This window comes from Oryza glaberrima, chromosome 4, assembly GCF_000147395.1.
Source record: "Oryza glaberrima chromosome 4, OglaRS2, whole genome shotgun sequence".
NCBI lineage: Eukaryota > Viridiplantae > Streptophyta > Magnoliopsida > Poales > Poaceae > Oryza > Oryza glaberrima.
Genome location: NC_068329.1, coordinates 27796397 through 27819926, shown reverse-complemented (window position 1 = coordinate 27819926; position 23530 = coordinate 27796397). Strand labels below are relative to the sequence as shown.

The window sequence follows — 23530 nt, the reverse complement described above, 5'->3', positions numbered from 1 at the left end:
ATTGAAAATAGTCCACTTTACTCCATAATAACATTTCTCCTTTTGTTTCTCTTTATATAAGCTATATTAATTTTAAGCTATGATTTTGTAGAGCCATGTGACACCATTATCAAAGTTCTAAAAATACATTCAGTTTTTCTTTCATGACTGTTTGTTTGAACTTCATAATCTAGATGTTCAAATCAATTCTAGGTACTTCCAACCTAGATAAAACTGTGGCATGAACAACATAAAAATATTGAGACGTGAGTTGTAATACATATATCATCGTCCTACCAAATTCCACTGCACAATACAACTTATACATGTAGAATCATAAAGAGAAATACCATCAGGGAATAGTGAGTAAATTAATCCTGTTTAATAGTTTGGAGGTGTAAAATAAGCTTATAGGAGGTTAAGCGATCTAACGTACGGAGTAATAGTTTAACGGAGTAAAATGAACTCTTTTTTTTTCCCCTTAAAGAATGCCAACCCCGAAGCAACAACGCTTACCAAACTGAACTCTGAACTGAAAGATTAAAAACTTTTTCGGAGCCAACAGAAACGATGAAGCCTTCGCCGTGGTACTGCCCAGAATGCGGCGCGCGCGGCATCTTGGATCGTTTGGTCACATGGAGGCTACGACCATGTCGGCACGGCAAGCAAACGATATCTGAATTTCGATGCAGGAGTAAACTCTGAATTTATTGGTTGCGTGCAGCATCGGGCCGTATGGCCCCATCTCGTCCTCGCCGCAACGGCCAACCTGCCAACCTGGTGTCCTCCTACTACTTCCCGCCACTTTTGGAGTCAAACTGTGGCCTATCTCTTCACACGTTGACGCGACCAGGGAGCTCGTTGACTTCACAGTGGATTGCCACACCAATTCGAAGTTCTTTATATGCACTTGCGATTTTGATTTTGATTTGATCCCATGGTTGCATGGAGAGGAATAAATTTGCAAGCAAAATGTCGCAGCATTACACGAAGACGATTTGCATTGCCGTCGTCTTGGTGGCCGTGGTGTTCTCGTCGGCAGCGGCGGCCGCCGGCTCCGGTGCGTCGGTGTCCGTGCAGCTCGAGGCGCTGCTGGAGTTCAAGGACGGCGTCGCCGACGACCCGCTCGGCGTGCTGGCCGGCTGGAGGGTGGGGAAGTCCGGTGACGGCGCCGTCCGCGGCGGCGCGCTGCCGCGGCATTGCAACTGGACGGGCGTCGCCTGCGACGGCGCGGGCCAGGTGACGTCCATCCAGCTGCCGGAGTCGAAGCTCCGGGGCACGCTCTCCCCGTTCCTCGGCAACATCTCGACGCTCCAGGTCATCGACCTGACGTCGAACGCCTTCGCCGGCGGCATCCCGCCGCAGCTCGGCCGCCTCGGCGAGCTCGAACAGCTAGTCCTCTACGACAACGGCTTCACCGGCGGCATCCCGCCGGAGCTCGGCGGGTTGGCGAGCCTGCAGCTGCTCGACCTCTCCAACAACTCCCTCGCCGGCGGCGTCCCGAGCCGCCTCTGCAACTGCTCGGCGATGTGGGCTCTCGGCTTGGACGTCAACAACCTCACCGGCGCGATCCCTTCTTGCATCGGGGACTTGTCCAAGCTAAGGATATTCCAGGCCTCCATGAACAATCTCGACGGCGAGCTGCCGCCGTCGTTCGCGAAGCTCACGGCTCTCGAGACCGTCGTCCTCAGCTTCAACCAGCTCTCCGGCTCGATCCCGCCGAAGATCGGCGATTTCTCGAACCTGCAGATTCTTCAGCTGATCGGGAACCGGTTCACCGGTGCCATCCCGGGCGAGCTCGGCCGGTGCAAGAACCTGACGCGGCTCGACCTGTACGGCAACGGGTTCACCGGCGCGATCCCCGGCGAGCTCGGCGACCTCGCGAACCTGCAGGCGCTGCGGCTGTTCGACAACGCGCTCACGTCGGCGATCCCGCCGTCGCTCGGGCGTTGCGCGTCGCTGGAATTGCTCGCGCTGTCGACGAACCAGCTCACCGGCTCGATCCCGCCAGAGCTCGGCGAGCTCCGGTCGCTCCGGTGGCTGTCGCTCCATGCCAATCGCCTCACCGGCGCTGTTCCGGCGACCCTGACGAGTCTCGTCAACCTGACTTACCTCTCGTTCAGCAGCAACTCCATCTCCGGCCCTCTTCCGGCGAGCATCGGGTCGCTCCGGAATCTCCAGCGTCTCGTCGTCCAGAACAACTCGCTCTCCGGCCAAATTCCGGCGAGCATCACCAACTGCACGCAGCTGACCAACGTGAGCATGAGCTTCAACATGTTCTCCGGTCCCTTGCCGGCGGGGTTCGGGCGGCTACAGGAGCTCGAGTTCTTGTCGCTCGGCAACAACTCGTTGTCCGGCGACATACCGGACGACCTGTTCGACTGCGGCAACCTCACGACGCTGAACCTCGCGTTCAACAACTTCTCCGGCGGCCTGAGCCGCCGCGTCGGCCGGCTCGGCGACCTCGAGTTGCTGCAGCTGCAGGGGAACTCCCTGTCAGGTGAGATACCGGAGGAGGTCGGCAACCTGACGAAGCTCATCGGCCTGGAGCTCCGGATGAACCGGTTCGCCGGACACGTTCCGGCGAGCATCTCGAACATGTCCTCCCTCCAGCTGCTCGATCTGGGGCACAATCACCTCGACGGCGTGTTCCCGGCTGAGGTGTTCGAGCTGCGGCAGCTCACCATCCTCGACGCCGGGTCGAACAGGTTCGCCGGCCGCATCCCCGACGCCGTCGCCAACCTCCGGTCGCTCTCCCTCCTGGACCTGTCGAGCAACATGCTCAACGGCACGGTGCCTGGGGCGCTGGGCAGGCTCGACCAGCTCCTCACGTTGGACCTCTCGCACAACCGCCTCGCCGGCGCCATCCCCGGCGCGGTGATCGCGAGCATGAGCAACGTGCAGATGTACCTCAACCTGTCGAATAACGCGTTCACGGGCGCGATCCCGTCGGAGATCGGCGGCCTCGTGATGGTCCAGGCCATCGACCTGTCGAACAACCAGCTGTCCGGCGGCGTCCCGGCGACGCTCACCGGGTGCAAGAACCTCTACTCGCTCGACCTCTCCGGCAACAGCCTCACCGGCGAACTCCCGGCCAACCTCTTCCCCCAGCTCGACCTTCTGACGACCCTGAACATCTCCGGCAACGAGCTCGACGGGGAAATCCCCGCCGACATCGCCGCGCTGAAGCACATACAGACGCTCGACGTGTCGAGGAACGCGTTCGCGGGGGGCATACCGCCGGCGCTGGCGAACCTGACGACGCTCCGGTCTCTCAACCTCTCGTCGAACACCTTCGAGGGCCCCGTCCCCGACGGCGGCGTGTTCCGGAACCTGACCATGTCGAGCCTGCAGGGGAACGCCGGCCTCTGCGGCGGGAAGCTCCTCGCGCCATGCCACGGCCACGCCGCCGGGAAGAAGCGGGTGTTCTCGCGGACGGGGCTCGTGATCCTCGTCGTGCTCATCGCGCTGTCGACGCTGCTCCTCCTCATGGTCGCGACGATCCTGCTCGTCAGCTACCGCCGGTACAGGAGGAAGAGACGTGCCGCCGACATCGCCGGCGACTCGCCGGAGGCCGCCGTCGTGGTGCCGGAGCTGAGGAGGTTCAGTTACGGCCAGCTGGCGGCCGCCACCAACTCGTTCGACCAAGGCAACGTCATCGGGAGCAGCAACCTGAGCACGGTGTACAAGGGCGTGCTCGCCGGCGACGCCGACGGCGGCATGGTCGTCGCCGTGAAGCGGCTGAACCTGGAGCAGTTCCCGTCCAAGTCCGACAAGTGCTTCCTCACCGAGCTCGCCACGCTGAGCCGGCTGCGGCACAAGAACCTGGCGCGTGTGGTCGGGTACGCGTGGGAGGCCGGCAAGATCAAGGCCCTGGTCCTCGACTACATGGTCAACGGCGACCTGGACGGCGCGATACACGGCGGCGCCGCCGCGCCGCCGCCGGCGCCGTCGCGGTGGACGGTCAGGGAGCGGCTGCGGGTGTGCGTGTCGGTGGCGCACGGGCTGGTGTACCTCCACTCCGGGTACGACTTCCCCGTCGTGCACTGCGACGTCAAGCCGTCCAACGTCCTGCTCGACGGCGACTGGGAGGCGCGCGTCAGCGACTTCGGCACCGCGCGCATGCTGGGCGTCCACCTGCCCACCGCCGCCGACGCCGCGGCGCAGTCGACGGCCACCTCGTCGGCGTTCCGGGGCACCGTGGGTTACATGGCTCCAGGTAAAAGCTACTTCCTCCATTTCAGTTTATAAAACGTTTTGACTTTTATTAAGGTTAAATCGTTTTAAGTTTGACGAAGTTTATAGAAAAAAAATAATAATATTTTTAACTCACGACAAAATTATTATGAAAATATATTCAATTATTGATTTGATGAAACTAATTTAGTTTAACTTAGTTAAACTTAAAAATGGTTAACTTTGATTAAAATTAAAACGTCTGGTAATCGGAGGGAGTACCAAACTACCAATCCAACCATTTCGTCTCAGTGATCTCTGAACTGAAAACGTCTAACTCTGTGCTGAAAAAATTCAGAGTTCGCGTACATGAGGACGGTGTCGACGAAGGCGGACGTGTTCAGCTTCGGGGTGCTGGCGATGGAGCTCTTCACCGGGCGGCGGCCGACGGGGACGATCGAGGAGGACGGCGTGCCGCTGACGCTGCAGCAGCTCGTCGACAACGCGGTCTCGAGGGGGCTCGACGGCGTCCACGCCGTCCTGGACCCCCGCATGAAGGTCGCCACCGAGGCCGACCTGTCCACGGCGGCGGACGTGCTCGCCGTTGCCCTGTCCTGCGCCGCGTTCGAGCCGGCCGACCGGCCCGACATGGGCGCCGTGCTCTCGTCCTTGCTCAAGATGAGCAAGCTCGTCGGAGAAGACTGAACAAAAAAAAAAAAGAAGAGAAAAGCTAAACTCTCGCTGCAATTCTGCAGAATGCAGCAGCGAAAACGTGCAAATTTCTTGGAAGATTCAGAGTTCAGTTCATGATGATATCAAATGGTTTTTCGAGTTGTTTGCATTGCGAACTTTCTCCATTGATGAGGTGTACTGTTGCTACTGTGCATGGTCAAGGAGCCGTTCGTGTGAGCTTACTGAGGGTGTGTTAGTTCTTCGGGAGTAAAAGCTTTTGAATTATACGGCCACATATTTGAAGTATTAAACGTATACTAATAACAAAACAAATTACAGATTCTGCCTGTGAGATAAATTTATTAAGCCTAATTAGTTCATCATTAGCAAATATTTATTGTAGCATCACATTGTTAAATCATGGCGTAATTTGGCTCAAAAGATTCGTCTCAAAATTTTCATGTAAACTGTGCAATTGTCAAATCATCTGTAATTCTGCACAATGCAGCAGTGAAAACGTGCAAATTTCTTGGAAGATTCAGAGTTCAGTTCATGATGATATGGTTTTTCGAGTTCTTTGCATTGCGAACTTTCTCCATTGATGAGGTGTACTACTTATTTGCTACTGTGCATGGTCAAGGATCCGTTCGTGTGAGTTTGCTGAGCTGAATTAATTGCGAGGAACAGTGCAGGTGCAGTGGTTAGGTATCAATCTCGCCCATGCTGCCTGAAAGCATGGGTCTGAAGTGGTACCAAAGTTTCTGCCTTTTGACCCTCCCAAAACTTTCAGAGCTGCAACATACCTGTATGCGCAGGCCCTGCAGGTGAGAATGGAAGCTGAAAGATTGAAAGATTCGACGGAGCTGAAAACAATATATTACTCGAGCTGCATGAGTGCGAACAAAAGTGGTGAACTCATCACAAACATGTAAACGTGAATTATGGCTTCTCAGATGTAGATGTGTCTTTTGAATCCCCGGCAGTAGCTTGTTGCTGGGCAGAAGAATGTCTCCTGATAACTCTCATTTACTACTACTCAAGATTAGGTGCAGATAATCAATGCCAGTTTTGTCATTACAATCCGTTCATATCACAAGTACATATTTAGCTAGGAAATATCCATTGCTGCAATTCTCTGGAGTACTTGATTAAATTAGCCATGTTGATTTGCTTGTCAGAGCACATAAGCATCAGCAGCAGGAAGTAGACTGTCTGCTAATATACAGTACAGACATCACAAAAAACGCTTTAGATCTTGTATGCACAGAACATGACGAGGAAGCAAGATCAGGATCACCACTATTTATTGACGTACAAAATTAACTAGTTAACTGCATGCAGTAGATTCATCACTCCATTGAGCAACTTGTTTCATCTCCAGGAACACCATGAACTGAATGAAGGTTATGCAGTCTAGAGTAGTAGAGTCTAGACTGCATCTGCTTCTGGATCTCTTAGTAACTCGTCAGGTGGTCATCACTCCAAGAAGTTGTACGATGAATTCCTCTCCGTGATCCAACCGCTGTTGTGGCCACTGCTACTAGCTAGACCTCTTCTCTGCTGCTCCTGCATTAGGGATGAACAACTACTCATCAGCCATGACGCATAGCATTTTTTTTTGAACGAATCGGCAAGCTGCCAATTTCATTGAATAGAGAAGGAGTAAACTTTACAAGTAAGAAAAACCAGGCCTAGGACCGAAGGTCCTACTGAGCTAAAAATAAAAAGCAAGCCAGCTACCAAGAATGACGCATAGCATTGTTCATGTGCAGAAAGTCTCCTTTTTCTCAAGCACTTATAGTACATGTAAATACTTTTCTGAAGTGTTAATTAGTACATATCATGTAACAATCAAACACCATAGACATACATAACCTCATATCAGGAAGATAAAAGCTGTACTAATAATGGCGATAAAGGAGTATATATGGACTACGTACCGGCGTGTACAACTGCAATTTTGGTGGTCTGAGGAAATTTTGAGGTGGCTCTGAAGGGTGCAAATTCTGCATCTGGCTCAAGAAATCCGACTCGACGTTAGACTGTCTCTGTTGGGTGGCGTGGGTTATCTGAAATGGCCGCGGCTCGGAGGGGCGTATGGGAGGAATTTGAGAAGGATCAGCTGTGATATAGTGCATGTATTGTTGCAGCTCAGGAGGAACAACCGGTGCCATTCCCTTCCCCATGACCAGCATCTGTGTGCATGACATGATTATGATCAGAAATCACATGAAATAAATTGCATCACTTGATCTCTACCACAGTTTCAGATATAACTTGCATAAAAAGATCAGGTCTTGGTTCTAATAAACCTGATCATATCTTATGTTTGATGCTATTTGTACCTGGAGTTGTAGTTGGAGTGATTTCAGGTAGTCGATCGCTTCATCCAGCATCGAAACTTTGTCGGTCTGAAGAAACAAGAAGATTAGAAGTTCAGAACTGAATGGCTCTACAATATCGAGATATGTATGACCAAAGATGCACCACATATATTGCATACCTTGGTGCAATTTGGAAGTAGCTCTTGCAGCGCCTTCAGCTTCTCATTGATCCTATCCCTTCTCCTCTACAGGTATCCAGATCAAAGATAAGAAACACCAAGTGCTTATAAACCAGCAATTCTGATCGATTTGCATGATAACAACCTACCCTTTCTGAAAAATTGTGGAACTCAGCAGATCTGCTTCTCCTGGTAGGGGTAGGCCTTCTTGCTTCCATCGGATCTTTTCAAGAATATATTCACCTTCCTGGAAACAAGATGTGCAATAACAGATCTAACATTTAAAGATAACATACAAACAAGAAGAACAATGGTAAAACTGTCTGAAACATATGAACTACTCCTAAGATCATCAGCAGAGATAGGATCATGTTCTTCCTTGTCATGCATACCTGAGTTTTGGTGTCTGCTCTTCTTCTTGGCTAGCTGCCTCCTTGCCTTCACCTCCTCCCCTTATGAACTGATACAGGCTACCAATGGCTGCTAGCTGGTCCAGCCCTAAGCTGGCCTAGAGATGGAGAGTTCTGAGAGCTTTCTTGGTGACAAGATGGTCTCCTCGACCCACCAACCTTTAGCTCCAGGGATAGTAGTATTTATGGCATCTGAATTCTATAACCTTTTGCACCATGGCATGCAGGGTCTGCGCACTGTAGTTATCCTTATCTTTTTCACTCACCGGCCGTGGAATTTCTTGTTTGGATCGATCGTCAGCCTCTACCATGTATCTGAGTCTCTGATGGGACTTTGTTTACGATTTTTGGAGAGGCGCCCATAAGGTCAATCATTTCACCTACCTTGCTATAGGTGATGGCTCTAACTTGACTTGCAAAGAAAGAGTTCGTCAAGGTACAGTACTATGCATAGATTGTTTCTTCAGAGTTCAGAGTAGTGAGGGCTTTCTGCATAAAGACATATACAGTAGATTAGTAAATGTTGAGAGAAATCATGACTGATGAATGTGAAACTAGTATGATGTTTGTCCTACTGTAATCTGTAATCCTTACATGCATATGTTGTTCAGCAATATTTTTTTTGAATGACCTACACCAAACATTGCGAAGATTCATTGAATAGAGTAGGAAAAAAAAATTGCAAGACTAGAACCCTGGGATGCAATAGCCAGGAAAGAATGAAGAAATAACCACCCCCACGCGCCGACAACACCTTCACACAACCCAGGAGAAGGCTAGCACTGGACAGACCGCGCTAGACCAACAAAGAAACTACAACCGAGATCGCCCAAAACCCAAACCTAACAACCATGACCAGACACCACTCTATCCACATCTTTGGATTGTTCAGCAATAATTTCAATTATGATTGAGGATTTGTTAATACTTGGGTATTATCTGAAAAATTTAGACATGATTCTTGAGCTGCTAACCACCAACACTGTTTGCTCATAAAACCGCTAAACTTTATTTTTAGATAATGATAGAAGAATAAAACTAGTGACAAGAAAATTGCTAGTAATAAAAATGATAGTCTGGTTCTGGAAAATTTGAAGATCCAAGATTAATTAGCATCTGATTGGCTGCTCATGTGCATCCTTTATGAACAGATGTGACTACTGATGATCACAATTAAAAAGCATCGAGTAGACATGTGCAGTGAGGATGCTGGCATGCTGCTAGTAGTGCTAGTACCTAACATGATGAGCAGCTAGCTAGCAAGCAGCCCATGCGTTATTTCTGAACACAAAACCCTCGGAACCAGAAGAATGCATGGTATGGTGAAGCAAATTGAAGCAGCAAAGAAACAAAGAACACAATCTTCTCCTCACCCCTAACCCCTACACACATACAATTCTCCTTAATTAATTCGATCGACATCGATCTTGATGATTCCCTGCAAAACCAAGAGATAACTTTCATCATTACATATATACATTCAGGTGAAGAAATTCTGACGATGATGTGGTGAGGTGAGGTAATTAAGGGTGAGCTAGCATCGTCACCGGAAAGGGTAGAGTCCAAGAATCGCCCATGCCGCTGTTGCGAGGGGGGGATGAGGTGGAAGACGCAGGAAGGGAACAAAGGAGGCAGTCACCTCCATTATTTTGGTTGCTTTCGTAGCCCGAATGCAGCAGCTAGTAGAGGCCAACTCCTAGCCCTAGCCCTCCTCCTACTCCTCTGCAATGGTAGATTGCGCCGGTGACTGCACGCGCGTGCGAGCGAGCAGCCGAGCATGCGTACTGCCAGGTTCAGGTTCGGTGACCACGCTGACAACAGACAGATTCCGGCAGCCACCGCGCGCACGCGTGACAACGCCCGATTCGCTGCGTGCGCGACTCGTCGCCGTCGCCATCGCCGCCGCCGCCGCCGCAGGTGGGCGGTGCCCGCGGCGGCGGCGTTGGTTAGTTGGTTAGGGCCGAATAGATCCGCGCGAGATGGGCCGAATTCGCCGGGAAAAATTGGGCCTCCTCGAGGAGACTCATGGGCCACGTTAGGGTGGAGCTGAACTGATGGGCCGAACTATGTATGGTTGGGCCGGGGATGGGCCGACGCCGCGCGAATCTCGAGGAGGAACCGGATGCCTCGTTCTCCCTTCTCCGAGACGAGATCACGAGACAGCTTGGCTGCTCGACTCAACGCAGAACACGCAAGAGGAGTCGTGGGAGTCCAGGAGAGGAGGCGGAGGCGCGGAGGAGAGAGGAGGAGGAGGAGGAGGAGGTGGTTGGTCTCCGCCATGGCGAGCTCGTCGTCCGACCCCGACAAGCTCATGTCCAAGGCCGACAAGCTGCAAGTCCCTTCATCCCCCCATCTCTCTCGCTTTTCTAACTCCAGATGATCCGCGAGCGCCCCATCCGATTTCTGTCCCTTGTTTTTTTAGATTACGGATTTTTTGCGTATTTTCTGTGAATGAGGCCCCTTACTCGAGCGTATTAAGCTGCGCCCTCGTCAAATTCATCACGTCGTAGTTGGCGAATGTTAGATTTTGCGTTTTGGATCAAGGACTGGGAACTCGTGCGGATCTGTACCTGATCTGTAGATGGGGGCAGGGCTACCGTTCCTATTTCCAATTTCGTGGTACCGATTTAGGATTTTCTCAGGAGAGGAATTGCCTGTTAGTTTAGTTTTAGCTTAGTTTGTTTGGTGCAAATTTGGTGAGATTTTATTCAAGGTCATGCCATGTTTTGGGGGGAAAGGTCATAGAAGCGAGCGCGGACGCTTTGTTTTGCGGCAATTTTGTTTACATATGTGTGCTGTGTGGGAGTTACCAGCAGACTTTATCTCCTACTATGTAGTATTCGATTTTCTGTTCAAATATCTTCAGAATACAGAATGCAAGTACGATACTTGTGCTACCTGTATCAATTCAGCAGTGGATGTGCTTGTCTGTGTAACTTCAGAAGTGGAAAATCAGCTACTCGTCATCATTTACAATATTGTTTAGAATGGATATATGTGGTGCACCATTGTTTAGACATGCAAACTAGAGTTCACTTCCAGCACTCGCACAAAAAGATTACTTCTCAATGTGTCTGATTGGGATATCTTGTTTGCTCTCGTTTTCATGCCAGTGCTTTTGAGTTGATTTTGATTTAAATACTGTCATTGTTTTCATGTACTTCCTCTGTTTCGCGTTATAAGACGTTTTGGGTTTTAAATAGATTCGTGTATGATCCATGTATGTGCTTCATATGTATGTCAAAATTCATATGAATGTTAGTGAATCTAGACGAGTGATGGAGGACCCAAAATGTTCTAAGTACTCTCTGTCTTAAATTGCTCCCAGTTCATCCACTTCAGAGTTAGCTATATGCTAAATATGAACATTCCTTTTGCTTCGCAGAACAAAATTGAGCTTCACGAGATGGAATGCCGATTGGAAGAGTGCTACCTCCTTGTATGAGCAAGCTGGTCCGTTACTTTTTTTGCCATGTTCTATTTTCTTTCTGTCAATTTGCTTCCCTGTGGTGTATATGACAGAACTTTCATATCTACTTTAAAGCTATTGCTTATAGGTTCAAAAAGGAGAATGAGAAAGCAAAGGATGCCTTTGAGAAGGCTTCAAAAGGACAGGAAATGATTTCTTCGTATCCTTCAGAAAAAAAATTTATAGCTGTTGTATTTTCACATGATTGAACTATCACTTAATGCACCCTTAACTAGTTTAATATACCCTGGGATGCTGCTAAACACATGGAATCTGCTGGTGCTTTAGCGAAAGAGCTTGGACGCTGGAATGAAGTTTCAGATTTTTATCGCAGAGCATCAGAATTCTATCGTGAATGTGGAAGAGCACAACCTGCCTCTGATGCTCTTGCAAAGGGTGCCAGGTAATTCAAAAGAAATCTGAAACTTACGTGAACATTGTGAAGGATTATTGTTCTAACTTGATGATATCAGTTTCTTGGAGGATAACACTCCAGACGAAGCAATAAAAATGTATGATGAGGCCTGTTCAATTCTAGAAGAGGATGGAAAGGAACAGATGGCTTTCGATTTGTATCGTGCTGCTGCAAGTTTATATGTCAAGCTCGAGAAGTAAGGATATTCCAACATATTCCAACCTGCTTAATATTTGTTTATTATATTATTCTTCTTTCCATTTTTTCTTTTACGGATAGTTTTTAATCTTTTTCTTTCTTGCTGGGTAAGTTGTCATTGTAGAAGGAATTGTCAAGTAAACCAATAATATTTGATCCTTTGTGGCACTTGCTTTAATATCGATTATATGTGGACTGTCTCTGTTTTGATATAATCACTTCCCATTTCACACTTCTCATTAATTACAGGAAGTTCTTTTCATAGACCTACTAGCATATCTGTGCCGGTCCATTTTTCCTGAACAGTTTAACCTTACTACTGTGACGGTTCTTGATAGATTTTTACATTCACCCTTTGAATGATTAGAGCCTATCAAATTGTTTAATTGTTGATGATTTCCATTCTTACTACAACCTTTCAAGCTTGAAGTTATCGGGAATCAATAAATTGTCATTACTATGCATGGTTTTATTTAATTCTGCAACAATACTAGGAGGTTTCGCTGTACATCTGTTTATTATAACTATTGAGGTCAAATGTACCTGGCTTTGATGTGCTGTTTAGGCGTACCCTTTTGCTCTTTGCTTGCACATGTTTTCACACTTTCTTCTATGGTTTTGCTCTTTGTTTGCACGCATTACTGCTAATCTCATTTCTTTGCTCATTTGCATTTATTCCTATCTTTGGCGATCTCTCACAGGTATTCAGATGCTGCAGCAACTTTTCTAAGACTTGGTTCAGCTGCTGATAAGTGTAATGCCATCAACAGCCAGTGCAAGGTAATATTTAAATTGTTTATACTGAGAATGTGGCTGCTTAATTTCGTAGGGGTTTGTACTTGATGACCAAAGCTTAGCTACTAGCTAGAAATACTATGCAATGCAATCTGAGAATTTCCTTTTACAGATAATAAGACACTTCCTTGAAATTGTAAATTTGTTTATGAATTCCAAATGGGAATGGAATAAATATTGATTATCCATGTAAGCATTATCGAAATTTGAGCAATAAACTTATCTGATTCTGTAATTGTTACTTTTAATATGCAGGGCTATTTGAGTGCAATCATCATCTACCTTTATGCCCATGATTTTCAACAAGCTCAGAAATGTTACAATGACTGCTCAGAGTAAGTTGTACATTCATGGTAGTTACTATCACTGTAAAAGTTGGTACATGTGCATTGCCATTGATATATTTTCTTGCACCAAAGCCCAAACATCACTTTCATTGTTATTACCTTCTGCTACATTACAGGGTTCAAGCCTTCCTTAACAGTGACCAGAATCGATGTGCAATGAAACTGCTGTCTGCTTATGAGGAAGGTGATGCTGAAGGAATCAAACAGGCTGCACAATCAAGTGCCATCAAACACCTTGACCATGTGGTAATATTTTGAGTTTCTTAGTTACAAGGCCATCCGATATCTGAACTATATATACCAGGCTGTTATTTCAATCTCATACGATTAGACAGATTGGATAGTTAGTATGCGTAAAACAGTGTGCTAGGAGCTGAGGCGTTACAGGTTGAAGATGTTACTCATGATCTCTTTTTTAGTCAACATTACCACTCTATACTATATTGATTCCTGGATCATTTGATTAAGCAGTGATACCTCATCAATTATCAGGCCATCACTTATCATCATACCATAGGACAAATAATAGTATTATCAGCTAAAACATAGTCTGTTCCATCTAAAATGATATCCGCTCGATTGTTCGTGTGCTTGTTCATCCTTCTTCACTTCGATTTATGGTGAATATTACTGCAGGTAATTCGACTTGCAAAGAAACTACCTACGGGTGATCTGCAGACCATCAAGAAATTGGCAGACGATGACGGCGAGGATTCTTTGGACGAGAATGACCTAACTTAATACCAAACTACCCGTACCGGGAGACGCTGAGAAAGCAAATATTTGAGGTTGACTCATGTTACCGTTGATGAACATGAGCGATTTGTAAAAAGAAGATATCGATGTACACGGTACAAAGTACAAACTTGTGTGAGGCAGTCTGTATCTTGATATTTATCATGCTCAGCTCAACTGTCATATCTGATTTCTGCACATATACATCCTACATTGTTTGGTTTGTTATTCTCGTGCAGCTTGATCTATCTGTACTTCTATACCGATGTACTACGAGGGCAACCGAACCGGCTGTTCTGTTGCGATTGTATTCAGATGGCGAAACTCCAGCCAGTTGTGGATTTGGATCATTTGCCGATGAATTACATTTGTTTTAGTACTTGATTAGTGTGATCTTGTTACTGCTCACTGTCATGAGGGTCTAGGGGCCCACATGTCAGTGACCCTCACTTGCATGTCATGGGAGTCTGAGGGTCTATGGGTCCACATGTCAGTGATCCTCACTTGCATATGTGGAGTGCGATCTTTCTTTTTAGATCTTTTTATGTTTTAATTTTATTAATAGATCTTTTTAGAAAATATTTTTGAAAATTGAACATTTTGGCCACCCCAGCCGAGTGGCTGGCGGTGGTGGCGTGACAAGAGGCTTGCGTGACAGAATAACACTCCCAAACCAGCTACACGTGACGTGATAGAGTTATTTGGCCATGTCAGGCAGGCTGGTGTGGTCAAAAGGTTTAGATTTGAAAATACTTTTGGAAATGGTCTATAACTAAAATTAAAACATAAAAAGTCTAAAAAAATAATAAAAAAAATCCGTGATTGAACACTAGTCGAAGGTCACAAGATGGTTCGAAACTTTGAACTCCGAACCCCCAATGACGGTATTGCTATGAGCAATCTCCATGGAACGCTGAATTTTACGACTAGTTGGGATCTGCTAATACAAGCAACTAGTCCAATCGGTTGTGTCTGGATGTGTCAATGTTGATTGTGTATTAATTCGTCGATGAACTTGTGAAATCTAACTTCATTTTATTTCTAATGGATTTTTTGGATGAACTTCATCTTCTCTCTGTGTGGACTCTGGGGACGTTCAATATTGATTTTGTGATTGTGTCCTTAGGTGACGGGGATGATGGTGAACTCGGGGGGAGCTTGGTGATTGAGATCGAGCTGCTCGATAAATCGGCTCGAAAACCTCAAAAGTGTCAGTTCCGACACATTTATTCCTCCTCACACTAGAGACATTTGCCGGGTGTCGGTTAGAAAATCTGGTAACTATTGAGCGGACTCCAATTTATCTTTTTATATTAGTGTTACCTATATTTTTACCACATATCAACGTGTATTTACGATTCATCGTTAACTGCAAAAGATTAAGGAGAGCTGACACGTCATAAAAAGACCGATGGTTTTCACGTAAAGAACACACCACAACGATCCTCTCAAGGACTCTCTGCTTTGGTACACAACAGAGTATTATTACTACCTCTCAACAACAAGCTTATCTTAAAAAGACATGATGATGAAGAGAGCTATGGAGATTTGTTGTTGACGACGGAGTTGCGAGCAGGAGGATTCCCGGGGACGATGGGCGGCAGCGGCAGGTTGGGTATCAGAGGCGGCAGCAACGACGCCTTCTCCTCGACGACTCCACCGCCGCTGGTGGCCTCGCTTCCCCTCAGCTGTCTCCTACCATCGCAGGGCGGCGCAAGAAGCAGCAGGACGATCGACGCCGCTAGCATCAGCAGAGCGACGACGACGGAGAGACGACGATTGTGGTGCTTGGCCATGACTGCTGCTATAGCTTTCCACTGTTCGGCGAATTCTTTCGCTGTGGGCGGTGTGGCTGCTTAGCTTGATTTGTGTTTGCAACTTTGCATGGGCATATTTATAGGCGAGATGGTGCAACATTGCGAGGATGGAGCAGGGGTGTCGTGTCGATGTAGTGGACTGCCGAGGAGAGGAAAACTGAGAAGTGAAGGCGGCGACTGCGCCGCGCGTCTTCTAGCTTGGGGAAGTAGTACGTGTACGTGCATGCAGTGCAGGGGCGGAGTCACGGGCGCGCGCGGGGGAGGGAGGTATGGAGCGCGGCATGTGCGCGCGCGCGGGCGCCGGTGAAGTGGTTTGTCCGTGGTGAACCTTGGGGCGCGCGCGGCCGCTTCGGCGCCGGCCGGTGGGCGTGGGGATTACACGCAGACTACGCAGTTACTTCCGCACCAATCCACTGTTCGCCACGTCGCAGATTCATCAGACCTATGGTTATGCAAGCACTCATAGTGAACTCTTTCTGTGCACAGCCCTTTTATCGTTGCTGCAGCAAGCTCAGCGTCGAAAGATACGCAAGCCTTATGCGTATTCTAAAAAAAAAAAAATTGTGCAGACCAACGAATGATGTTAAATATATTATTAGCTGGACGGACTACGGAGACCGACCTTAGCTCAGTTGGTAGAGCGGAGGACTGTAGTGTTGCAGATTAATCCTTAGGTCGCTGGTTCGAATCCGGCAGGTCGGATTTTTTTTCCTTTTTCTAATACTATTTTTTAAAATTCTTTTTACGCTTTCCGCAATTCCGCATGTAAAAACGCAAACGTTTTCAAATATTTTATTCCATTTTACGTTCTTCCTATGTATAAAATGCAAACGAAACCAGTATTTTATTCCCTTTTACGTTCTTCCTATGTATAAAAACGCAAACGAAACCGGGAGGAAGGCCACATCATGCTATGTATAAAACGCAAACGAAACCTCACCGTCACGCGGTCACGCGGTCACGCCTCGGCAGCAGCAGAGGCAATCAAACGACGCGCCCTCACCGTGGCGAGGCCACGAGAGGACGCGGCGCGCACGCGCCTGGGCCGCGGCGCTTTGTTCTTCTCTCCCGCTTCCGTCTCGCGGAGACGTAGTACGAGACGACGAGAAAGATCGCGAGCGAGGTCAGCGCGGCGCACGTGGGGGCGGTGGAAAGTGGAAACGCAAACGCTGACTCCGATCGACCTATGGTAAAATTTCCCATGGAACAACGACGACATGGACACACACATGTCGTCTCCACTGACCTCTCTCGCCTCACCGCGCCGTCATCGTCAAGTACGTCGTACACTCGTACTCGTACTTTGAACCATGACAACGACGACGACGACGACGTACGCGACGCCCACACACCTGGTGCTAGAGTTTCCGCGCCCCTTCCAAACACCTTCCCCCGCGGCGACGACGGCGCCCTCAATCTCGCGGGAGAAGCTAGCGACGTATGTGCGCTCCTCCACGAGCGGACGGCGACGGCAGATCACACCATCGTTTTTGCCGGTGCTTTCAGGCTTTCAGACAAACAAAAGAACCTTAATTTGTACGTACTCAAATATGGTAGTACATATAGCTTGGCTTTTATGAGATTAATGTGGATCGGACTCAAAAGGCTGTCAGAATCAGTGGAGATCAGAGTCTGTCACTACCGATGACAGAAGAGGAAAATTCAGGAGAAATGCCGTGTACTGTGCAGGACTAGGAATGTGGCTACCAAACCCTTCCCCTGGCGAGATTATAAGATAGTAATAACACCGGTCACTCTCTTGGCCGCAGCAGCCAGGAAGCTGCAAATCATGTGAAAATTAAATTACCATATTAACGTGCTTTGCTACTTGCTAGTATACTAGAAGCACCAAAGTCCAAACCTCCCGTCGTCTTTCACGCATTCTTGTTTTCTCTTCACCTCAAACCACTCTCAGAACTTGGAAGCAATATTAATTGCAGACTGCATACTGTTGTCTGCTTTTTTTTTTTCTTAGAAGTTACCTGATGATAAAATCATATAATATCTTTGTACGTAGTATGAAATAAATCACCAGATATATACCAACCTGCTACTATGAAGCTTGTCTGGTCAAGAACTCAAGAAATCGTCTGAAAACTTTAATAGATCCGTCTCTTTTACATGTCAATCCCGCAGCGCCTTTTCTGAATAAAAAGCGGGCGAGCATCACCTCATCATATGGCTTCTCAACTAATAAACTAATTTGTTGATCGACAAGTCCAATGCGAAAAGCTGGAACTAATTAAATAGGGCAGGTTTCCTTTTGCAAGATTGGGAAGTATCCGAGAAGCACTCGTCGCGTGACGACGCCGAACCGGCGATTATCTTTGGGGGAGTTGTCATTCAAAAAAAAGAAAAATATAAAGTTTTGGCGTGTCATATCGAATAGTAGGTAAGGTGTTATATAGCGTATTTGGTACTAATAAAAAAACTAATTACATAATCCATCGGTAAACCATGAGACGAATTTATTAAGCATAATTAATTCATCATTAGCAAATATTTACTGTAACACCATATTGTCAGATCATGAAGCAATTAGGTTTAAAAGATTCGTCTCGCAAATTAGTTGCAATTTGTATAATTAGTTATTTTTTCAATCTATATTTAATACTTCATAAATGTGTCCAAACATTCGATGTGGTAGGGTGTAAATTTTTTACGTGGAAACTAAACACATCCTTTCAAGCTCGACGTAAATTTTCGAAGATAATACTACTACGGTTTCAAGTGCAATTTCGGGCTAAATTCCCATGCGGCCATGCTCACACACCTCTTTCCACCTCGCTCGCTCGCTCGCCTCTCCGCACACATAGATAGTATATATAGGCGACTGACACGACACAAGCTTTAACTTGGCTGGCGCTCCCGCCTCCCGCTTCTCGCACTCGTAGGGCTCCTTCCTCGTGGCTTCCTCGCCACGCCTCGTCCGCCGCCGCCGCTCGCCGCCGGCGACGAACAATGCGCCGGCAACCAGGGCGCCCCTACCAACCGCGAGGCGGAGGCGGCGGGGACCTCGTCGGCACGGGCTTCGCGACGGTGCTCACGGCGGTGTCCTTCCTGACCCTCAACACCATCGGCGGCGGCGGCGGCGAGGGGGGCGGGGCGCCGCCGGTGGAAGGATCCGAGCAGCTGCAGCTCGTCCTGGCGTGCGCGATCCTCGCGGCGGGGCTGCTGTTCATCATGTACGGGATGCGGGGGCGCGGCGCCGCCGCGCCGCCGCCGCCGGCGGGGGCGGTCCTGTTCCTCCGCCGCGCCGTGGACGTGGCGGCGGCGGTCCTCTGGAACGCCGACGGCGTCGAGCGGCCGCTGCCGACGCCGGTGATGGTCCTGCTGCTGTGCCCTCTTCTTGCAGAATGGCTCGGTTTCGTCTGAACAGCGAGGCGCAGAGAGAGACAGCAGATCAAGTTCAGGGTAAACGTAGCCCTTTCTTTCTTTCTTCTTCTCTTATCTTCTCTTTTTCTTCAGAATACGCGGTAGAGGTGCTTACCATTGCATTGTTTGTTCTTCTCTTCTGAAGAACTGTAGTTGCGAATAACATGTACATAATTAATCTTCTCTTCTGAAGAAGTGTAGCTGCGAATTAACGTTCCATGTACATACGGTATAATCCAACCACTTGTACTCTAGTTACATGTAAGAAATGTTTTTGCAAGTGAGACCAGGAGTTGTGCACAGCAATGCATTGTCCCCAGTCCCCCCTTGCTTCACATACAAGAAATTTAACTGCTGAGCTTGCCAAAATGGAAATTTAACTTCCAATAATAAGCAAACATCTACTTATTCATATATCCTTTCATTCAACACCATGAATGTTCATACATGATAGTTATCTACCTTGTCTACAACACATTTTCTATTGGTTATTATATTATGCTTTAACGAGTAGAAAAGATTAAAAGAAATGTCAAGAAAAAAAAACTATATGTATGATCCTAAGCCAGGAATAGACGGGCCATTCTTTCTGTATCTTCTTCCAAATGCTGCCAAAAAAAATTCAGAACACTTCTGTGCCTGGCACTATGTTTGTGCTGAAGAACCGATTTTCTGAAGGATATATGATTTCTGCACATGGACCTGAGAATCTGTGTACCTTAAGTCTGAATCTATTAAACCCTGAATCAGGCCGATCCATACCCATTCGGGTGTGCTTTCTGCCATTTCCATGCAGTTGAAAGGCTTTCGCGAAGATCAGTGTAACGGGCTGTCCAGTTCAGCTCGTCATGGATTTTGGATGGGTCACTGTAAACTTCAGCATAGTCTCCTGGTCTCCGGGTAAGGAATGAAACCTTGATGCTAGCTCCTGTTGCGCTCTTACATGCTTCTACAAACTCCTTCACTGATCTACCTGATAAAATCATGAGCAAAGCACAATCAGAAACAAGGAAATACATGCAGAGAAATGAGTACATAATTGTGCATGTGTTGAGATGATTAGTGATATTTTTAACAACCATGTCCTGTGCCAACATTGTAGATTCCAACTTTGCCAGGCTGAGCTTTATCAAGAGCTTTCACATGAGCATCAACGAGATCCGTGACATCAATATAGTCCCTTATGCAAGTTCCATCAGCTGTAGGGTAATCAGTTCCCCGAACCTAAAGCAGGGTGAAATTCATATACCATAGTATGTTACCATGTGAAAAGTCAGGACACATGCTGAAGTGAGCATGTTCAGTACCTTCAAACCTGGAATGATTCCCAGTGCTGCATCAAAGCAAGCACCAGAAATCCGTCCATGCTCACGCAGCTCTGGTCGTGGAGCTTCCCCTAACCGCCCCCCTGGGTCTGATCCAATGACGTTGAAGTATCTAATTCAAAAGAAAACGAAGTGAGTTTTCTCTACGAATTAAATTTTAGTATAGGCTATAGGAGAGGCGGACCTTAAGATCATGACTGCCATTTCTGATCTCTTAGAGAAATCTAAAATGATGTCCTCTGCCATCTTTTTTGCCTTCCCATATGGATTGATAGGATTCTGCATTGGTTAAAAGATTGTCTAGAATCAGTGAATTGTGCATGATATTCTTTAAACTTTGAGATAAGAAGTCCATGCATTGATAAGCCAACCTGAGGGGTTGCTTCTGTGATAGGCATTGTGTCAGGTTCACCATATGTTGCACAAGTACTTGAGTATATCAGAGTTTTTACATTATATGCTGCCATTGCCTCAAGCACTGTCAATGTATTTGATGTTATGTTGTGGTAGTACCTGTTATTGCAGCACTAGCACAGATCATGTAATAGTAACAGCATTAACAACAGATTATTTCTGAAGGATACACAAAAAGGAAAACAAATTATCAACTAAAATCACATACATTTACATTAGGCAGTCTTTCACACTAATCTTCACAGTTCAAATTGCTCGTGCCAAAAGTATGTTATCGGCAAAAAATACCAACATTGAAAAAGATGGAATGCCTATATTTTCCATTTTCACTATATAGTATGTTTTCAATATAGATTGTCATGTTTAGCAGTTTTGTTTAATAATAGAGATAACCAAGAGCAGTTTGCATTGCTCTGAACACATCAAAGGATTGCACATGAACATGCAATATATAAATAACCACCATCTATGTAACATGAGTACAAGAACATTAGCACATCAATGCCTTACCTCAGTGGCTCCAACGTGCTCTCACCAACGTAAGCAACGGCAGCAAAGTGCATAACAGCATCGAATGCATTTTCTGAAAATATTTTGTTAACCTGGCTATTGGTTAAGTGCAAAACAGATCACACCAACACATGAATGTATGGAAAAATGGCTATAATAAGGTATTAAAGTTCACATTGTAGAGAAAAAGGATACAGCTTTCGCATCGCCTAAATCAGCATAAATAAACTGAAGCCTCCCAGGCTCTGGAAACAAACGTTGAAGGACTCTGACAGCTCCCATGTTCCCTCTAGAAAGGTTATCCTGTAAAGATCACATGGAAGAAATTGCTGTAACATAAAAGCTCTTTGAGTTAGGAATAAAAACATGAAGCTGGAATAAGAAATTTACCACAATGGTAACTCGGTAGTTGTCCCTAAGTAGACGAAGAGTAGCATGTGACCCAATGTATCCAGCTCCTCCAGTCACCAACACATGAGTCACACCAATTTCATGGCGAGAGAACTATAGAGCATGTGAATGTATCATGAAAACTAGATCAGATGACAATCTGAAATGCTTCACAAAAACAGCTTTGCTTCCAATGGAATTATGAATGTGCTTTATCGGAAACTATGATGGTGCATAGAAAATAACCACTACTAGCACAGAACACAGATAAATGAACAGTGAATTCATCAAATGGAATGGACGATCAATGTGTTTCTTTCAATCATGTTAAAGGAACCTCTTTCTGTCAGACAATATGCGATTGTTCCAAATGAAACTTACGTGTCACAATTAAATCAAGTTTGAACAATACAACAACGAGAAGTGAGGACTCAACAGCAATCGACAATTCGACAGTGAAGTGGGCTAGTTGTGGAGAGATTCGGCACTTACCACACTTGTACTGGTAAAACCAGGCGACTGTTTCAACACAATGATGCACATGACCGTGAGTGCAACAGCTACGGTGAACTTCCCGACGACATTAGGCTTGCGTCTAGAATCACCGAAGTCCATACCTGCAAATGTGACTTGGCAAATTAAAAGTTGTACCGGCAAATTCGGGTGTAAATTCAGAATTTCCTGCCTCCAACTCTGTATTGAAAGCCACCACAAGGTGTACAACATTCACCCATTTGAGGAAATCAGTATTGCATTTACACGTAAGTACAGGTTAGAAAAAAAAATTGCTAGAAAATTTGATCGGGCATACACACAGTCGAAGCTAAAATTACAAGATAACACACCTCATTAATTAAAACCTAATTCATGAACAACCCAAAATTGGGGCATATTTATATTTGGAAAAAAAAAATGGGTGAAAACAAACTGGAATAAGACTGCGCATCAAAATCAAACGAAGGAAATCATCAGGAGCAAAACGGACGGTTAATTCGACTGAAATAAATCAATCAATCGAAGGATTCCTTTGGAACGCAGCACCTTCACGGGAATCCCGTAAGCAATAAGAACCAGACAAAAATTCCCGCGTTGCAAAAAGAAAGTCACCACCAGTCCGGACGGATCTCCAGACTAAACGCAAGCGGGAGAGAGACCGAGAGAGAGATGCATGCAAATACCTTCACCTTCAAGCCGATCCGAACCGAGAGGCGCAGGGCGGTGGAATGAGGCCCCGAGGCCCGAGGCCCAGCCTGCTCGCCGGAGGCGGCCCCGCGCAGCGTGGAGAGGCTAGCTCGGCGACGGGAAGGAGGGGAGGTCGAGGCGGGCGGCCCGTTCGCCGGAGCCCCCGCGGGCGAGGCGGCGAGAGAGAGGCGGCGGTGGCTCCGGCTGGCTGCGCAGATCGGAGGAGAGAGAGATGGCGAGAGAGGAGAGGAGAGGAGAGGAGAGGGAAGGAGAGAAATAGACGGTGGCGCGACAGTTTGGTCCATTTTTTCTTCTCGGGTTTTCTTTATTTTCGAAATTAACGTCGCTGTCAGTTACTCGGACCCTACGTACAGTACAGCCATGTAGGGGAATTTTTGAAAAGTCAAATTTGTACTCCCTGCTTTGGGACTAGATTTTAATCAGCAATTACTATAGATTTTGTATCATAGATTTAACGTTAAATTTGTAAGAAAAATATATTTAAAACTAAGTATCGTAAAACTATAATATAAATTTATTGTTGAAGTTATCTAGAAACTAATATTTTGAAGGAGCTTAAATTTCTAGTACTAATGTTATGTGGGTGTTATAAACATTGTAGTTTTGTGATTAAATCAACACTAAATTTATAGCTTTTGTGATAAATTTGCTACATAATCCGTAGTTTTGTCATATTTCATCTTAAATCTGTTTTGTGATAGTTTGATCAAAATAGAATAAATTTACTCTACTTAAAAATTTAATACAAATATAGAAAAATATAAGTTATGCTTAAATTACATTTAGTGATATCGCAA

General features: G+C 46.6%; 5 protein-coding genes and 1 non-coding gene across 10 annotated transcripts; 3 read left to right on the top strand and 3 right to left on the bottom strand.

The window, feature by feature from the left end:
* The first annotated feature begins 861 nt into the window (after nucleotides 1-861).
* LOC127769536 (LRR receptor-like serine/threonine-protein kinase FLS2) lies at nucleotides 862-5041 on the top strand. The gene is made up of 2 exons (XM_052295129.1): nucleotides 862-4198; nucleotides 4514-5041. Exons 1-2 carry the CDS (start codon nucleotides 925-927, stop codon nucleotides 4858-4860), a joined length of 3621 nt encoding a protein of 1206 aa, XP_052151089.1. The 5' UTR covers nucleotides 862-924; the 3' UTR covers nucleotides 4861-5041.
* A 767-nt stretch (nucleotides 5042-5808) lies between these two features.
* Nucleotides 5809-9694, bottom strand: LOC127769753 (transcription factor PIF1-like). Of its 4 annotated transcripts, none has more exons than XM_052295381.1 (8): nucleotides 9288-9694; nucleotides 8977-9178; nucleotides 7723-8229; nucleotides 7480-7577; nucleotides 7331-7396; nucleotides 7173-7238; nucleotides 6768-7022; nucleotides 5809-6393 (listed from the first exon to the last, which is right to left on the bottom strand). In XM_052295381.1, exons 4-8 carry the CDS (start codon nucleotides 7546-7548, stop codon nucleotides 6304-6306), a joined length of 546 nt encoding a protein of 181 aa, XP_052151341.1. In that variant the 5' UTR covers nucleotides 7549-7577; nucleotides 7723-8229; nucleotides 8977-9178; nucleotides 9288-9694; the 3' UTR covers nucleotides 5809-6303. The 4 variants fall into 4 exon arrangements, with proteins under 4 accessions (XP_052151341.1, XP_052151340.1, XP_052151342.1 ...); XM_052295380.1 differs by having other exon boundaries at nucleotides 9114-9178; XM_052295382.1 differs by having other exon boundaries at nucleotides 9135-9178.
* Nucleotides 9695-9913: 219 nt separating this feature from the next.
* On the top strand, nucleotides 9914-14078 carry LOC127769317 (gamma-soluble NSF attachment protein). The gene is made up of 9 exons (XM_052294858.1): nucleotides 9914-10071; nucleotides 11126-11193; nucleotides 11285-11369; nucleotides 11454-11612; nucleotides 11683-11820; nucleotides 12524-12602; nucleotides 12873-12952; nucleotides 13081-13210; nucleotides 13601-14078. The coding sequence occupies exons 1-9, from the start codon at nucleotides 10019-10021 to the stop codon at nucleotides 13703-13705; spliced, it is 897 nt and encodes a 298-aa protein (XP_052150818.1). The 5' UTR covers nucleotides 9914-10018; the 3' UTR covers nucleotides 13706-14078.
* A 1018-nt stretch (nucleotides 14079-15096) lies between these two features.
* On the bottom strand, nucleotides 15097-15932 carry LOC127771933 (uncharacterized). The gene has a single exon (XM_052297880.1). The coding sequence runs from the start codon at nucleotides 15493-15495 to the stop codon at nucleotides 15238-15240; it is 258 nt and encodes an 85-aa protein (XP_052153840.1). The 5' UTR covers nucleotides 15496-15932; the 3' UTR covers nucleotides 15097-15237.
* Nucleotides 15933-16133: 201 nt separating this feature from the next.
* TRNAY-GUA (transfer RNA tyrosine (anticodon GUA)) lies at nucleotides 16134-16218 on the top strand. Its single transcript is given in 2 exon segments — nucleotides 16134-16170; nucleotides 16183-16218. It is a non-coding gene; the product is annotated as a tRNA-Tyr (tRNA).
* Nucleotides 16219-19266: 3048 nt separating this feature from the next.
* LOC127772017 (probable UDP-arabinose 4-epimerase 2) lies at nucleotides 19267-23000 on the bottom strand. 2 transcript variants are annotated; one of them, XM_052297988.1, is made up of 10 exons: nucleotides 22709-23000; nucleotides 22023-22147; nucleotides 21531-21644; nucleotides 21336-21443; nucleotides 21141-21232; nucleotides 20588-20729; nucleotides 20401-20495; nucleotides 20199-20328; nucleotides 19971-20115; nucleotides 19267-19864 (listed from the first exon to the last, which is right to left on the bottom strand). In XM_052297988.1, exons 2-10 carry the CDS (start codon nucleotides 22143-22145, stop codon nucleotides 19638-19640), a joined length of 1176 nt encoding a protein of 391 aa, XP_052153948.1. In that variant the 5' UTR covers nucleotides 22146-22147; nucleotides 22709-23000; the 3' UTR covers nucleotides 19267-19637. The 2 variants fall into 2 exon arrangements, with proteins under 2 accessions (XP_052153948.1, XP_052153949.1); XM_052297989.1 differs by having other exon boundaries at nucleotides 22715-23000.
* Between the last annotated feature and the right edge of the window lie 530 nt (nucleotides 23001-23530).